Source organism: Saccopteryx leptura, chromosome 1 (genome assembly GCF_036850995.1).
Source record: "Saccopteryx leptura isolate mSacLep1 chromosome 1, mSacLep1_pri_phased_curated, whole genome shotgun sequence".
NCBI classification, from domain to species: Eukaryota; Metazoa; Chordata; class Mammalia; order Chiroptera; family Emballonuridae; genus Saccopteryx; species Saccopteryx leptura.
Window position 1 is genome coordinate 13,195,108 of NC_089503.1, and position 17,241 is coordinate 13,212,348.

The window sequence follows — 17,241 nt, forward strand, 5'->3', positions numbered from 1 at the left end:
CCAAAGGAATCTCTCTCTCTCACTTTCTCCCTCAACCCAGAGCCAAATATCAGTTCAATAAATATGGTTAAGATGCCAAGGTTGAGAGAGGTGGAGACTGATGCTCACCTCTCAGTGTTCCACAGGAATGAAAAAATATTTTTCCCAGAACAAGAGGGGTGGTCCTAGTGCTGAATCTGAACTTTGTTAAGCCTAATTCGGAGGGACTTGAAACATTGAAGACACGAACAAAGTCCGTCGATTACACACCAAAGCTTTATTAACTAGCTTGGCCAAGCGGGGGCTCCTCCAACAGTGGTCTGAGGGGCGCGTGCCAGCCCTTTGTTCTACTTAGTTTTTACAGTTTTGTAAGTGGGAAGTACAGAAGCAAAAATTGTAATTAGGAGCCCCTTACCACTATTGGTTATAGTCATATGTCCTTTAACATGATAGGACCACGTTCAATTTGCAAGCCATACATTATTTTGGAGAAAACAAAATTTACAAGTCAACACAATGGTAGGAAGATGTCTCTTTACATATTAAAAGGCATTCCTATATTATCTAGTGTTTATCTGCCATCTCTGTCCAGAGTCACACACATTAACTATATGCATTTACATAAGAGAGGTAGTTTCTGTGGGGACAAATGCCTGCAAATGGCTCATTGCTATAAGAAAAGGTTTATTTTGGCTTTCTCTCCCTGTACCTGGCTAGCCATTCACCCCTTTCCCCACAGGCATGGTGGAATGTCTGGGAATCCATGTTTTCCTCCCCTTTGCATTTACAATACAATGCCAAGGGCCATCCTGGTCATGCCAATCACACAGTACAGGGTCTATTCTCACAATTTCTCTGCACACCTTAACCCAAATTAATAAAATGTTCTTCAAGCCTCCCAAAATATTAATATTAATTCTGTAGCTTTTGGTACTTTGCCACACCTATGGGTGAGGTGGTGCAGTGGCTCCTCAACTTGAAGAAAATATCTTTGTCTCTTCATTTACATGACCTCAGATGCAAAGCAAAAGCTTTATACAGACTGCTCAGGTGCTTAAAACCACTCCATTGTATGCCTAACTTCTAATAACACAACACATGGCTGAGTAGGCACTCCCTAAATGAGTGATGAATGTTTTAAAAATCAAAATGTTTATATTTACACACATAGATGTATACACACACATATTATGGAGAAGAGAGTTAGGAATTAGAGAGTGTGGAACGATCTTTGCACATACGGTAACCAGGAGCAAAGAGTAACTTGTGAGTATGAACTAATGGATATTGTGAATAATTCAGTTCAGTATCCAACGAGAAAAATTAATTTATATATCAGAAATATCAATACTTCAGCAGTAGTTTTATAAATCAGGTATATCAGAAGGAGCTTTAATGTCAAATTGCCACCTTGAAAAGAGAGCCAGGCCCTGGCCAGTTGGCTCAGCGGTAGAGCGTCGGCCTACCGTGCGGAGGACCCGGGTTCGATTCCCGGCCAGGGCACACAGGAGAAGCGCCCATCTGCTTCTCCACCCCTCCGCTGCGCTTTCCTCTCTGTCTCTCTCTTCCCCTCCCGCAGCCGAGGCTCCATTGGAGCAAAGATGGCCCGGGCGCTGGGGATGGCTCTGTGGCCTCTGCCTCAGGCGCTAGAGTGGCTCTGGTCGCAATATGGCGACGCCCAGGATGGGCAGAGCATCGCCCCCTGGTGGGCAGAGCGTCGCCCCTGGTGGGCATGCCGGGTGGATGCCGGTCGGGCGCATGCGGGAGTCTGTCTGACTGTCTCTCCCTGTTTCCAGCTTCAGAAAACTGAAAAAAAAAAAAAAAAATAGAAAAAAAAAAAAAAAAAAAGAAAAGAGAGCCAATGAAGTCAGAGGGTATAAGGGGAGCCACAGGGGAGTATGAGGGCTTCTGCCATCTTTCCTTTAACTCTGACCATGATCCCACCTCCGCCTCAACAGCAGCAAGATCACTGGCAAGGAGTGTGGCACTATTTCCCAATTGCCTTACTTTTATTTCATACTCTTACAAACTGTTAAAATAGCGGTTGATACTATTACAGTTGTTTTACAAATGAGAAAAAAATAGGTCAACGAGGTTAAGTAACATGGTCAAATTAACACAGGTTATAAGTGACGGTAACAGAATTTGAACCCAGATCTGTGAGACTTTAAAGCCCTTATTGTTTCCTTCTCTGTTTTATTGTTCTTCACCATGCTTTTAAGAGTAAGTGTTGATCTTACTCTTCAAGTTCCGAATCTAAACCATTATTGGTGTGTCGGGACATGTGTGAGTGTACCTCAGCAGCTGATTGAAATAAAACCTTCAGGCTTGACCCCCCACACCTCAAATGCAGTTAAAATTTGTCTTAATGATGATGAAAATGATTTTTGTTTTCATTTGACAGTTTTTGCAATGCTGATGTCAGCTAAAGTCAAAAAGCATTCTTCTGGAATAAAAAATCTAACTCATTTTTCTTCTCATTGGGTAGATGGAAGTTGAATGTTAGAGAGAATACATGAGATAGAAATCATTCTCTCTGCCTTCTTTAAACCTTATAAGGTAATGGTATAGGTGGGTAAGAAGAAAGAAACCGCTTTCCAGAAACAACTTTGGAGTGGTGATTCTACAGGGTGCAAAGCCAAGGATGCCTAAAGAAGCGTATCTGTCCCGCTGTATCAAGACACATGAATGGAGGTTACAGTTATGACAGAAAAGATTAAACTAAATATCCAGTGTCCCATGACTGGTGCCATGATAGTTAGGAATGTGATCCACAGGCTCATGTTCTCCTGAGTTCTTGGATGAAGTTCTAACTCGTGGAGAATGAAGGTTGAATTTCCTTGTACTCAGATTTACTTTAATGAGGATGCACTCTTGATTCCACAGAATCTGGAGGTGAAGACACTTCCTGAAAAATAAAATAACATTGATCTCTATACATTCCTATTATCCTCATGATCATCACCAATCATATTTGTTCACTGATTATTATTATTGTGCTCAAGTATTATATACATAGTCCTTACAACAAACATTAACAATGAATGAAAACATCTTCATTTTACAGTTAAGATACCAAAAATTTAAAAGGAAATGGTGATTTTTTTCCTGGATATATAGGTAAAATGTGATAAATTACAAAAAAAAATAATAATAACCTGATTCTATTCTATTCTGCTCTTGCCCTGGCCGGATAGCTTGGTTGGTTAGAGCATCAACTAGAAACACAAAAATGTGTGGTCTTAAATATGAAATACACTGTTTCCTCTTGCATTTTTACATCAGAATTCTTTTCCAGCCCTTATTCTATCTCTCACATTCCTACCATCTGTAACTTCAGGAACCCCACAAATCATTACTGCATTGAAGTTTCTTTCCAACTTCAAGAGTTAGAGATGACCTCTAACCCTAGTGGGAGGTGGCAGACCATGGGAAATATTAGTCACTTAGAGTAACCTACCTACCTCTCTTGAACTAGAGCAGTTTGCTCTGCACCACAAGGCTGAGACGGAGATGGTTACGCATAATTCCAGCAAGGTAAGGATCAGCATCAGAGACACAAGGCCCTACAGGATATGATGCCTCACATCAGGCCCAGAAGGAATAGTCAGAGGGGAAAAAAAGTCATCAGGAAGCCAGTTACATCTCCCTCCCATAAAGTATCAATAGAACAAAGTAAACCATGAATTAGGTTTAATACCTAGCCACACACCAACACTATAAGAGACACAATATCAGTCTGAAAACAGAAATATTTTTCCTGGAAAGAGAGAGACGTGTATTTCTGTATGAAGGTGTGTGAAGTAGACATGGAGGGAAGAAGCTATAGAGGCAAAAGTCTGACCCTGTCACTAACACCTCCTAACTGGAATAGCAGTAAGCTAAGGAGGTGAGTAGCCAGCTTTTAAAAATGGACAAAAGTCACCCCCCTACCCCACATTGTTCCATCAATAGTACTTCATAGAGGTTTAGACATTTATACTATTCTTAAAAACTGAAACACTAAGCACAAATATTAAACAAAAATTTACTGGATTAGAGATCCTTCTCTCATTACTGGGGCACCTAGAAGAAGCAAATATAAAATGACTCTAGAGGGAAAATACCATAAAACCTATAGAAAAGTCACACACACACACACACACACACACTGAGGTCATGAAAAATATAATGAAGAAAATGAGGATGCAAACTTCCATGAGTATCATCAGCAAACCAGAGGATTAGAAGTGAGTTAGTCAATAATAGTTCATAAATCATCATGGGGAAAATGAATAAATTAAAGAAATATATTCATTTCTAAGCTGACCTCAGGAGAGAGAGGATGCTTAAACACAAACAAAAAAAATATAATTTAGAAAGGTTATTAAAGACTTCATCTTCTGAAAATATCACACTCAAATAAATTAAAAAATGAAGTAATCCAAAACTTCAATGAGTCATTATTTGAAAAATTACAGACCACAGAGGAACTTGTAAATCTCCCAAGTTAGTTTTAAGAAGCACAGTGTGGAACAAAGCATTTTAAAAATGTAATCTTTCTGGTGTTTCTAATAGTAGTGATAGTAGTAATATTAATAATAATATAATTCAATGTGGTAAGCACTATTTTAATTACTCATCACATATTAACTTTTTTTTAGTGAGATAATGCGAGAGAGACAGAGGGACAGACAGGAACAGAAAACCGGAAGGGAGATAAGAAGCATCAAGTCTTCATTTCAGCACCTTAGTCATTCATGGATTGCCTTCTCATACATGCTTTGACCAGGGGGCTCCAGCTGAGCCAGTGACTGCTTGCTCAAGCCAGCAACCTTAAGCTCAAGCCAGCAACCTTAGGCTTCAAACCAGTGACCTTTGGGCTCAAGCCAGCAACCATGGGGTCATGTCTATGATCCCACACTCAAGCCAGCAACTCCACACTCAAGCTGGTGAGTCCACGCTCAAGCTAGATGAGCCCACTCTCAAGCTGCAGACTTTGGGGTTCTGAACCTGGCTCCTTAGCATCCCAGGCCGACGCTCTATCCACAGCGCCACCACCTGGTCAGGCATGTATCACATATTAACTTATTTAATCCTTGTACCAACCCTGTGAGATTGATACTGTCTTCATTTCAAAGACAAGCAAATTCAAACACAGGTTACCTAATTTGCCCTTCACTGCAGAGCTTATAAATGGCTGAGCAAAAATTCAAATCAAGGCAGGATGGTAACTGTTCATTTTAGATGGAAATATTTTATAATTAAATAATTTTCAAAAACATACGTTTGATGAGACGCCCGTGTAAATGCACAGGTCTGGTGATGGTGAGGACTGACAACCTTTGAATGAGAGGCTGTTAACTGCTAAATTTATTGAGAGAAAAATTAACCCTAGTAGTGCTATTGTAGCACTGGAAATGTTCATCCCAAAACTGTTCTGCATCTGAAAAGCAGTAAGAACGTCCAGTTAATACAGGCAGCACATACTTCACTCCTTTTGTCTACTTGTCACTTAAATAAATATCAATTGAACATTGTTTACACAACCAGCAATATCCTTCACATGGGGCAAATATCAATGAACAGAGATCCCCACCCTCATGGAGCTCACTTTTTAGCAGCAATAACAAACAAACAAAAAACAATTAAGTATACTAATAGGTAAATTATATAGCATTTTTTAAAGTAATTAGGTGCTATGGGGTAAGAGAATAAACTAAGGAGGATATGAAAACCAGAGAGAGGAGTGGAGGTTTGTGATATCACAAAAGTAAAAAACAAACTGTGCCTGTGGCTAGCAGGAGGAAATAAGGTTGAGATATTTTCTCTTGTGAGAGAAGTAACTGGATGCCTATAGGCTGATTAAGAAGGTCTAGGAGAAAGAGAATTGGAGTCAGACCGTGTGGTGGGGAAGGAGCAGAAACTAGGATTCAAGGAAGGGTACTGGCTTTGGCTAGAATCACAGAGAAGTCACTGATGGTAAGTGGTTAGAATGAAAATATATATATATTGGTTGAGATCTGGTCCATAAAGTAGATGTTATTGGTGGGCAGGGGTAGGGAGAGGATCTGAAAATTCTCTTCTGATGGCTTGATTTTCTCAGAATAGGAAGCAAGGTCATCACCAGAGAGAGTGAAGATGATAGAAAAGGAATTGGTGTTTGAAGATAGAAGATAAAGAAGAAATAGCCACCTAGGGAGGTGGCAGAGTGAATGAACTAGGAAAGTAGTTGAAATGGATAGAGGATTTAGTGAGAGCATATAAGAGGGACTTGGTAATTGTTTAATGATTCATTAAAGATAGAATTTTTGGCTTTCAGTTGTGGTACTAGTAATGGTAAAGTGTATACTCAAATTAGTCAGAATTGCTCAAATTTAACAATACAAAAATCAAGAAGGTTTTTTTCTAAGCTTTAGAGTCATTAAATATTCATAGTAACCATCCCAGTAACCATATTTACAACCTATATGATTGTCTGATGATCTACCATTTCAATGCCTTAAAAAAATTAATTTTCTTGTGCATTAAAGAGACTCAGAGTCCCAGTGGATTTACCAATCTCTATTCTCCTATTAATAATGGATAACATTTCTACTCTTAGGGTCATAGGAAAAGAGGAAGAACTACCACTCACCAACATTCTTGTGGGGTTTCTCCCAGCTGCAACAGATATAGATCCTGAACTAATAAACTGTTTAAAAGAGGAAATGAAGCAAATAAAAAAACCTTAAGTTGCTACCATATTTTCTTGGTCCTCCCCTGATACATCTAGCAATAGCCATATAAAACTTCTTTTTTAAATTCACATCCTAGAAAACCAAATTATGCTTGATGCTGCTCATCATTTTATATGAATACAATTTAAAATTAGCTTAAATTTTGAGTAAATTTATATTTTCACTACACTACATGAAATGCCTGACTTTATATAGGTTTATATGGGTATGCATACTTTAAAAAAATAAATATATTTATATATTAATGTAATGTAATATTTATGCTTACATTTATATTAAATATAAATAACATTTATTTACATTCACATGTACATGTAACATTATCCTCATATTCTTACCCAAACTTAGATAAGTGTTTGATTTATTGGACTAGATGTTCTAAAAGATACTTTACAAATATGTATCTATACCACTATATCCACTATTTTGTAAAGATTATTTTGATAGGCTATTGTTTCCATAACTCTCATTTTGATAAGTTCAATTCTCTGGGTGTTCATGGTTTTTCAAAACTTCATTCTGTTTTTTTACCCCATAAATCTCACATCCATTTACCAATGATTTACCACTCCTGTGGTTTGAGGAAAAGCTGCCAAAAATCATGAAGAGTGAAGTCTTGGTAGACAAGAATTCAACTATTGAATTCTGGCTGAACAGGAAGGAGCAGGCTTTGAATTCTATTTAAATAATGAAGAGGTTAGCACAGGATTCTCCTGAGTAGCTACAGCTTTATGGTTAAGAGCAATCTCTGTGTCCCGATCCCACCTTCAACTCATATTCACTCTGTAACCATAGACAAATTATCAAAGCCCTCTCTTCCTCAGTTTTTACTTTTCCCCCAATAAAACAGAGATGTACCTAGCCCCGTGTTAACATTACTTGCCCAATGTGTGGGGATAAAATGGACGAACACATAGTCAGGGCTTACGTATGTGGCAAGCAAGCAGAAAACACTCAAATTATTGGCAATAGCTAAGGTTTTTTATATACATTTTTCCATTTCACAGTGACCCAAAGAGAAGGTCCTCATATTATTGCTACCGTCCTAGTGAAGAAATGATGGCTGAGAGTTCAACTATCTTTCCCAAAGTCACATAGTTAATAAGGATGACTAAGAGGGAGACTGGACAAGTAGAAGGAGTCCCACAGACGACACACAGCGGGGCATGTGCACAGAGGCACGCGGAGGGAGAGGAGGGTTTCACTGGAGATTAGGCCAGATATGAAGGGCTCTGGCCATGTTCTAGACCTTAGAGCTTGCTCTGTTGATGATACAGAGCCAGAGAGACGTCTCCAGCCATGGGAATCCAACAGTCTGATTTGACTCTTAGTGTTGAAAATGTTAAAGGAGTGAAACTCTGGCTCCCTGACTATGACTTTTTTTTTTTTATAAACAGATCTTACTTTCTAAGAAAAGTCTTTTCTGATTGACTATTTAAAAGACTTTATTATTCTCTTTTCTACAATATGGACATTTTCCATTTGGGTAGTCAAGATTCCTTATGCAGAGCAATGTGCCTCCTGGATATTCTAGAAAAACCTAGATTTTAACTCTTCCATCAAAACAATGATGTAAACGATATAAAAATTTCAGAAATGTTAAATTCATACTATGTGCTTTGGACTATATCCAGAAACATCATATAATCTTTTGCCAGAACATGAGATCGGATTTGGGCCAAGAAATTTTAGCCAAATTATGAGCAGTTTCTTTTTAAAGGAAATCTGAAGTTGAATGATTTTGAAAAATAAGAGCATGAATAAATTAGAGATCAAGATTTGTTATAAACTTGTTTCTTCTTCATTTGCTAATGACATGTTCTAGTCACTATTTTCAACTAAACATTCCCATCTTAGATTTTGTGGTAGCCTCTGTTTTCATGTTTAGTTCAAGATTGAACATGTATAAACTCTCAAAGTTCTGGCATCTAGCAAAACAAACAAACAAAAACTTTAAAAAATAACCCCCCCCAAAATCCATCAGGTAGGCAATAATCAAATTACAAAGTTGAATAAATAAATTTTTTACATCACCTAGATTTTTAAAAAATCAGCTAGCTTATTTTTACATTTTCAGGTTTTATGATTACATTTTACATTTTAAGATTACATTGTCACCCAAATAGAGGAAACGACTCCTCTAATTTTCTGATAGGAGGCAATTTTCTTCTCTACCAAACTAGACTACTCATTTCTCATTCAATTTTCTTAGTATCCATAAATTTAACACATGAGTATTAAGTTAACTTTGGGGATTTAATTCATACTCAGCCATGTGATTTCTTTTCACCAGAAAGTAAGGTGCTTTGTTTTTAAAACTAGTTTGTGTCAAGAATTACAAATCAAACCCACAGAAGGCAACTTTCTAACTACCTAAGACCAATACTTCAGTAATCAAACGCATGTCTAGTAGTGGTGCCTAAGAAACGACCTACAGTCAGCGTATTTGAATACTCACAAACACAGCGCCCCACAGCGGATAGCCTGTGTAGAAGGTAAAAAAAAAGAAGTGCCTGAAGAGATGGGCTGCGTTTTGTAAAGAACCCAGGAAAACGCCCAGAGCCAGAATTATTGCGCCAGTCAGGATCTGGACGGTCTGTGAGATGAGGGAAGAAAAAAAAATTTTAAAAGGTCATATATTAGTATGGACTGAGAAGAGACCATTTAAATTTTCCTCAGAAAGGAGGTAGCAGTGCTTGAAATGGCTAAAAAGTCAACACTAAATGAATTGGGTAAGAGCTTACCCTGGGAGGCTTTGTTCCTGGCTATTCCCACCCGTCCCCTCCACCTCTCCCCTACTTCTGTTCACTCCCACAAACTCCCTTTGGGAAGTAGCAGAAGAGTGAAGGAGATGTGTCTGATAGCATAAGGTAACCAAACTACCTTCCCAGCAGGCTTTGGGGCCATGATATGATGAAGGCAGGTAGACAATAGGCAACATTCGACTCACTCTTTCCCTCCACCCAGTTTTGAAATTGAAAGTGCCAGATGTGAGTTCCCGAGCTCAGCCTCCTGGTTGGGGTCCACTGTCCAATGTTGATAGTATGTCTTCCACCATGGGACCCTGCCTCTACATTTCTACTCCCGGCCTAAAATCCGCCCCACGATTTTCTTCAGGGAGCAACCTCACTGGCATGGTGACTGACTCAGCAATTCCTCCTTAAGGCCATAAATAAGGTTTTCCACATGACATTTATTTTCTTCCATCTTAAGCCAAGTTGAACTAAGGTTGACTTACCCCAAGGACTTGTAGTTCCTCTCTCTGGTAATTTTGTGACCTGTCAATAGGCTGGTAGACAGAATTATTCTCCACCTCTGGATCCACCCGGCTTCCAGCTGAGGCTGTCCCCAGTTCTGCCTTCTCAACCTCTGGGGAGGCCATGGGTTCTTGATGGCTGTTAATAGGAAAGAGATCTCAAGGCTTACTGATATTTCTGAGTGAACTGAGGAGTTCAATTCTATCCATATATCAAAATGGTTCTCCATGAATGGGGCAGGGGAGGCAGAATAATAGAGTTTTTATATTGTGTAATTCCATTTTGTCTTAGAGCCGTAGACATTATCCAATCATTGTGGTAGGCCTGGGTACTTAGCTTTATTTTGGAACAGTAAAGAGCACTTTCTTTCTCATTTTTATAGGCACTTATATGTTATATAGTCCCTGCCTCTCTTCAAATCAATCTGGACAGCCAGAACAGTGATGTCTTATGTGAGGAAGGTGGCTTTGGTCATATTCCTGTAATAATAATAGATATTATTTATTGAGTAGTTACTGCTATCTGCCAGGCACTGTCTAGGTGCTGTGAATGACTTAACATACAGCATGGGACAAAAGTAGGTTTACAGTTGTTTGTATGGAAAAGTAATACAATAATTAGTAAACTGTTTTGCATACTCACAACTGTAAACCTACTTTCACTTCACCCTTTATCTAATAGTCCCAACAACTCTTTGTTGCAATATTACCATTCCCATTTTAGAGACGAGAAAATTGAGGCATAGAGAGTTTGCACAAATCACCTAAATTTATTCAGCTCATAAGTGAATACAGGTTCTAGCAGAAACATTATACTTTAAGGTTCAACATTTTTTTAAAATCATAATATTATATAGCATTATATGGAAATAACTTACTGGTGAGCAAAAAATTTAAGCATTATGGAAGAGCTAAGTACAGATCCAAAATTGGCTACTACTAGTTGTATGATCCTATGGGAAGTTTGGTTTTCACATTGATCAGATGAAAATAATTTGATTTCATATTAACATTGCAAAGGGCAATTTTGATGATGTATAAAGTCCCTAACTTAATAAAGAGTTGGTAAATGTTGCTTTTAACATATACTCTGTCTTGTGTCAAAAAGGACTTAAAATATATATTATATTTATAAGGCTCATCAAACAACCACCTCAATCATTGCAGCTAAAAAATATGTACATATCACTAAAATATACGCATTAGGTTCATTTAATCTTGAACAATATAACTTCTGGTATGTAGTGTCCTCCAAGACAAAATGATTACAAAGTGCTTATGTGCTTTTACCATTTATGAGGTGACCCGTATGAGGTTCACCGTAGAGCATTTAAGTACCAATGAAGTCTGCTGAAACTATTGACTTTGAGTTTACAATAGTATCTTAATTTCTCTTTTTTGCTGGAAATTATATAGCATATCTAGTTTTCTAATAAATTTACTCTTTTTGTCAAAATAAACCCATGACATTTCCTTTCAGGACAATGTTGACCTTTCCAGTTCTTTATTGTAGGGGGGTATAGATTACGCTTATTCAAGCATTAAGGAACTAAGATGAAGGTCAGAACACATTTTAAATTATCATGTGGGTAACTGATATTTTACCTGTCATAAAATTTTTCTACCAATGCCGGGTTTTATGCTGGCATGAAGGTACGTGCTCTACTGAAGCACTGATAAATGTAAAACAACAAGAAGCCCTTAACGCTCATGCTCTGGACGGTGCATGTACCGTATTTCCCCATGTACAAGACACTGCCATGTATAAGACGCATTTTAATTTGGGGGCCTGAAATTTGAAAAAAAAATTACATAAAGTTATTGAACTCAAGTTTTATTCATCATAAAATTCATACAACTCCTCAATTGGGAAATGCAAGTAAAAAATCTACAACCACTGTATAAGACACACCCAGTTTTTTTACCCCCAATTTTTCAACAACAAAAAAAAAGGTGCATTTTATACACAGGGAAATATGGTAAGTCAAGAATAAGAGAAGATGAAAAAGTTTACAACAAATTCTATTCTAATGAAAGCCTAATGTATTCTGCAGCAGATGTAAAGTAAGAATGGTCAACTGTAGAAAATCTCCCATCTACGTTGAACATCACCTTGCAAACCCAGGCTTCAACTTTACCAGTTGGGAAATATGTGTATATTTTAGATAAAATATCTAATACACTAAAATGTATGTGATATGCAGAGCATCGCTCTTTTGTGATCAGCTACTGGGCTGTTTCTTCAGCTTCATCCCTCACCCCTCCTGATCTCAGAGCGCAGTCCAGCCTTGTCCATTTCTCTCAGTCCTCCCAAGTGTCAAATTTGCAAAAAGTCTTGACCTTTTCTCAGTACTATTTCCCTCCTCCCAGAGCACATTTCCTCTCAAGCTCAATCTAGATAATTTCTGCTCTTTTTCCAGACTGAATCTCTGCCCACGTGTCACATTTTGATGAATGTTACTCTGAATTTCCTCTATTTCACCTCTCATTTTACTTATCAGTCTGAGCTCCAATCGACTGGACACTTATCTGTATCTCCCTGACTTCTCATCATTATAAGTCCAGTCCTAGCTCACTTCTGTCATGTGGTGGGCACTTAGCTAATATGTGTTTAAAAAAGAGTGAACATTTGGTCCAGCCAGATGTCACCATGCCTTATGATGAGAAATATGTCTGCAAGAATTGGAGTCTCTTATATGGAGAAATTCCGGAGCAATTCTAGAGGGAGGAAGCCTATTCTAACCATGTTATTTGACTTTAAAAAAATAACTAGAAATATCAGGAGGAATTTTGGCCTTCAGGTAAAATAAACTATGTCCTATAATATGGTTAATTTAGCTTTTTTTCTAGTGGAAGAAATGTATATTTTCTAAGAACCTACCAGTTGAGTTTGCTTATCTTTCAGTGTGTGTTCTAAGTGTTCTACTCATGCTAATTTAGTTCTCACAACATGTGAAAAGAAGATATTATGATCCTTTCCCTTTTACCCATGAGGAAGCTGAGCATCAGAGGAGTTCGGTAACTTACCCAAGGCCACACAGCCAGCAATTTAAGGAGGTAGGGGCTAGAACCTGTCTGCATCTGGAGTATCATTACTTTGTACCATCCCCCTGAAGTTATGGAGAAATTCACTCACCAAATTCCATACTGCACGTGTGTCCAGACCGCCCCTCATTGCCAGAGCTGGCAGCGGATTTGGGTGCAGCCATTTAGATGTAATATATCCAAGGGGAATATGTCTGTATGTATGTGCATCGTGCCCACAATTTCCCAAATAAGTAACTATATAATTACATCTAACATTCTTTACCATAGCACCAGAGTAACAGTCAAATTCTAAGAGGAAGCTATCCTTAGAGTTCAATATTCCAAACATAGCAACCAAGCAGAACACTTTGCAGACATCCTCAGTGGCCAACTGGGTGGCACCTTTAACAGACAAGAAAGGCAGGAGAGAGACTTTATAGGGTTTATTACCTTGGAGTCTTCAGGCCTTGACAGACTTCTTTCCTCTCCAGCTCATCTTACTGTGAGCAGGGAACACTCAGTGACGATCCTGGCAGCGTCTTTTCCAGAAAACAGCTGCCTCTTCTAACTCAGGCTTAACGGATCTTAGCCTTACACAACAGTTGAGAGGAGTCCGTGAAAATGTTTTGCTGGGGGACTGAAGAGTGAGCTAACCACATCTGTGCCTGGGGCCCCTAGGGTTTCACTGTGCTTCCTGAAGGCATGGCGTTGATTAGGAAACGGGCATCAGGAATAACTGTCTCTGGCTTTGAGATACTGCTTAACACGTTGTCAGAACAAAGAATACAGGCAGAAAACTTGGGCAGAGGGGTGGGAAGGGGTTGTGGGATGGAGGAAGAACAGTTAGCCAGAGCCATTGCAGATGGAATGCTGAAGAAGAAAGGGACAAGAAAGCACCTTAAGAGAAAGATGAGGAAGTGGAAGAAGTATTCCTTTGAAAATACTTGTTTTAAATTTAGAACTGCAGAAAGAACTGTGCAAAGAAGTTACTTAAACTCTGAGACTCACCTCACTTGTAAATTTAAGCTCATAGTACCTATAGAGGACAGTTATTAAGTGACAGAATGCATGTAAAGGTCTTAGCAACTAAGGTTTTTTATATTAATAGCAATATTAATATAATATGAGGATATAAAATTTGTAATATTAGGATGAAATAAATTGTCATACATGCTGGTAGAATTACCTGAAATACAATTTCAGCCTTACACAGCTGTAATCTATGCCTTAACTGCCAAATATACAGCCATCAGGACAATATTTACATTCTTTATTTGACAAATAAACAACCTTAAGCAACATTTTCTTGAAAATGATAAGATAGCCTGACCAGGAAGTGGTTCAGTGGATAGAGCGTTGAACTGGGACACTTAGGACCCAGGTTTGAAATCCCGAGGTCGCTGGCTTGAGTGCAGGCTCATCCAGCTTGAGCCCAGGGTTGCTGGCTTGAGCAAGGGGTCACTCGCTCTGCTGTAGCCCCCAGTCAAGGCACATATGAAAAAGCAATCAATGAACAACTATGGTGCCACAACGAAGAATTGATGCTTCTTATCTCTCTCCCTTCCTGTCTGTCTGTCCCTATCTGTCCCTCTCTCGGTGTCTCTCTCTGCCTCCATCACACACACACACACAAAAAGAAAATGAAAAGATAACAGCACTTTTCATTTTGTTAAAAATATAAAGAAAATATCTTAGCAAAATCTGTGTCCAGAAGGCTGTTGCACCCAGAATGTACATTTCAGCAATTGATTGAATATAAGAAATCTCCCCAAAGTCAGCAGTGATATTTTTGGTGTATTACTGGGAAGACTCCACCTTTAGTGAAGAGAAGAGGGCACAAATAGCTGGTGAGGGTGATCGTGTAATGAATTGTCCTTACGCGCAGGACAATGCAGTGCTTGCCTGCCTCCACATGTCAATTATGTCAGGTATGGAAGAATCATATCAAGGAGAAAGAAAACTGGGTGTCAAATTTCACTCAACGGGGTGGTTTTTCAATTCTAGGACATAAATTCAATTTCTTCTGCAATAGTTACTCAAATATGATGGACATTATTTCTAGGGTTCAACTTTACCAATTAGGAGAACACACAGAAGTTAAAGCATCATCCCATAAAAGGACCTTGGTCTCCTAGGAGTTGGTACATTAAAATTTAAATTCTGCACAAATTTCAGTCTCTGGCACATTGACACAGCTGTCTCTATTTTTTATTCTTACTAAAAAAAGATATTTAGAACAGTTTCCGGGGGTTCATATCAAATAGCTCAAACTATTGTCATTGAGGACATATTGCTGAACTTACTATACAGAACAGAAAATAAAATTTAAATGGTTAATATGTAGTACTTATTAACTAATTTAATGTTAACTAATTAATAGTTAACATTAAATTAATAAACCATACCCTTAGTGAATAATGGTATTTAAAAACACACCTTCACTAAATTAGGATGTTCACTGATTAGGGTTTTTTAGGGATCAGATACCTAAGAAAAGATTTATACCAATTACTTTTTTGTGCAAAGAAACAACAACAACAATGTTGTTTTCCAACAAAATTCATGACGTGATGCCAATTTCAAGTTTTTATTCTTCCTTAAGGAGGGAGTCAGTTTAATCAGAACTCAATAACCCTAACTCTTCGGGCGTGGTCTCAAAGGCAGCAAGAAAGGGACTGGGGTCCAGCTGGATTTCATCTGTGGAAACTGGTGTGAGCCACACTGATTTCCTAAAGAAAAGACAAAACAGAAAGCAGGTATACTTGGTTGATGTACTCGAACCAGGTCTTTCAGAGTCTAAACTTGAAGCCAAGTTATTTTTATTTTTACCACTTTTTAACACCATGATGATTTTCAGTTCAGTGTTTAGAAGTGTGGAACAGTGCCTGTCCTTCCTGGATAAAGATGACTTATAATGCTGGCATCAGCAGAGTACCAAAGTGCTCAGACTTAGATGAACGGATCCTAAGAATGGCAAAGGAAAACTCTCAAAGCTTCATCTGTCCCGGTGTATGGTGGCAAGGGAGGGGGGTGTGTGTAAGTACATAGAGCAGTAAAATTCATGCATCTAAAACCTAATCATATTCCCTTGTTGGCCTAGTCTTCATTTTTTTTCTAAGGAAGATAAGTTGCAACCAACATAATTCCTATCAAAATGAGAACACCTTAGTCATCACTTTTTCTGGTGACCTATGCAGAGGCAATAGCTCCAAAGCATTGGCTAATGTATAGGAATGAAAGTGTGTGTGTGTGTGTGTGTGTGTGTGTGTGTGTGTGTGTGTGTGTGTGTGTGTATGTGTGTGTGTGTGTGTGTGTGTGTGTGTGTGTGAGAGAGAGAGAGAGAGAGAGAGAGAGAGAGAGAAGAGACTAAATCCCACAACCTTTGTTTTGTCCTGTGAAAGTAAGTTAGAGGGAAGATTGAGGATATTCAACAATGTGAATGTACTTAATACCACTAAACTATACACTTGAGATAAAATTCAGCATTTTAACTAATTTTATGTGTATTTTATTTTACCACAATAAAAAAATCCATTCTCTCCCCCCCACACACACCCAATAGTACTCTGGTCATGCTAAAAGATATCACACATTAGCTATGAGCTCTAAATTCATTTTTTGGTGTCCAATATTTTTATATATCAAACAAGGATGGAATTTTCCTATGGTTTTCGGGTGGTTTCCAGATTTGCCATTCAAATTTATTACACTCAATGTAAATACTTTGGTGAGATGGTCAAAGTGTTAGAGGGTACCAATTCACTGGTCCCAGGGGGGTCTTTTTAGGGATCAATGTCTCAGTCTCACAAAATTATAAGCAAAGTACATTTAGTTATTAGGCTGATAAGCTCTTCCTTTCATATATCTGTATGAGTTAGTATTAAAATGAAACATTGCTTTTCTTTTAATTATTTAGCCATTCACTCTCTTAACATGGAATTGAACCATGAAATGTATCAGAAAACGAAGTATTGAAGGAGAAAGCTTTGAAAGATAATATTGCATTAGATTTCTCCACTTACTAAAGTGACTTTGTATATTTAATGATCTGCTTTGCAGTTCAATTACTGCAAAATAACCTAGTGACAGTATATTGTATATGTCTTGATTCCAAAATGAATATTATATTTACAAAATACAAGAATATTTGTATACAAATATTTTTGTAAATGCTGGTTTAGTGTTTGTTTGGACTTAGGCTGATGGTTGACTCATAAAATCTCCAAAATAAATGTCCCTGCAGAAAGGTCTGATAAGTAA

The 17,241-nt window shown here is 38.1% G+C and overlaps 2 protein-coding genes and 1 non-coding gene across 9 annotated transcripts in view; 1 reads left to right on the forward strand and 2 right to left on the reverse strand.

Annotated features, from left to right (window-relative positions):
• The first annotated feature begins 1,406 nt into the window (after positions 1 to 1,406).
• TRNAG-ACC (transfer RNA glycine (anticodon ACC)) lies at positions 1,407 to 1,482 on the forward strand. Its single transcript has one exon. It is a non-coding gene; the product is annotated as a tRNA-Gly (tRNA).
• Positions 1,483 to 1,833: 351 nt separating this feature from the next.
• MS4A3 (membrane spanning 4-domains A3) lies at positions 1,834 to 13,587 on the reverse strand. Of its 2 annotated transcripts, none has more exons than XM_066361269.1 (7): positions 13,432 to 13,587; positions 9,937 to 10,093; positions 9,157 to 9,294; positions 6,596 to 6,652; positions 5,246 to 5,404; positions 3,444 to 3,545; positions 1,834 to 2,887 (listed from the first exon to the last, which is right to left on the reverse strand). In XM_066361269.1, the coding sequence occupies exons 2-7, from the start codon at positions 10,078 to 10,080 to the stop codon at positions 2,837 to 2,839; spliced, it is 651 nt and encodes a 216-aa protein (XP_066217366.1). In that variant the 5' UTR covers positions 10,081 to 10,093; positions 13,432 to 13,587; the 3' UTR covers positions 1,834 to 2,836. The 2 variants fall into 2 exon arrangements, with proteins under 2 accessions (XP_066217366.1, XP_066217355.1); XM_066361258.1 differs by having other exon boundaries at positions 3,440 to 3,545.
• Positions 13,588 to 15,559: 1,972 nt separating this feature from the next.
• The window catches only part of LOC136389453 (oocyte-secreted protein 2-like), a 52,827-nt gene continuing 51,145 nt past the window's right edge, over positions 15,560 to 17,241 (reverse strand). For all 6 annotated transcript variants that reach the window (XM_066361305.1, XM_066361313.1, XM_066361298.1 and 3 more), the window contains one exon: positions 15,560 to 15,710. In XM_066361305.1, the coding sequence (XP_066217402.1) occupies positions 15,596 to 15,710 (115 nt within the window). In that variant the 3' untranslated portion in view covers positions 15,560 to 15,595. The remainder of the gene's footprint in view (positions 15,711 to 17,241) is intronic.

Coding starts and splice junctions, on each gene's coding strand:
- MS4A3 (XM_066361258.1), bottom strand. CDS start 10,080: ATGGCCTCCCCAGAGGTTGAGAAGGCAGAACTGGGGACAGCCTCAGCT. Junction 9,295..9,936: donor AGGAACTACAAGTCCTTGGG/GTAAGTCAACCT, acceptor CTCATCTCACAG/ACCGTCCAGATCCTGACTGG. Junction 2,888..3,439: donor CTCTAGTTCAAGAGAGGTAG/GTAGGTTACTCT, acceptor TTTATTTTTCAG/GAAGTGTCTTCACCTCCAGA.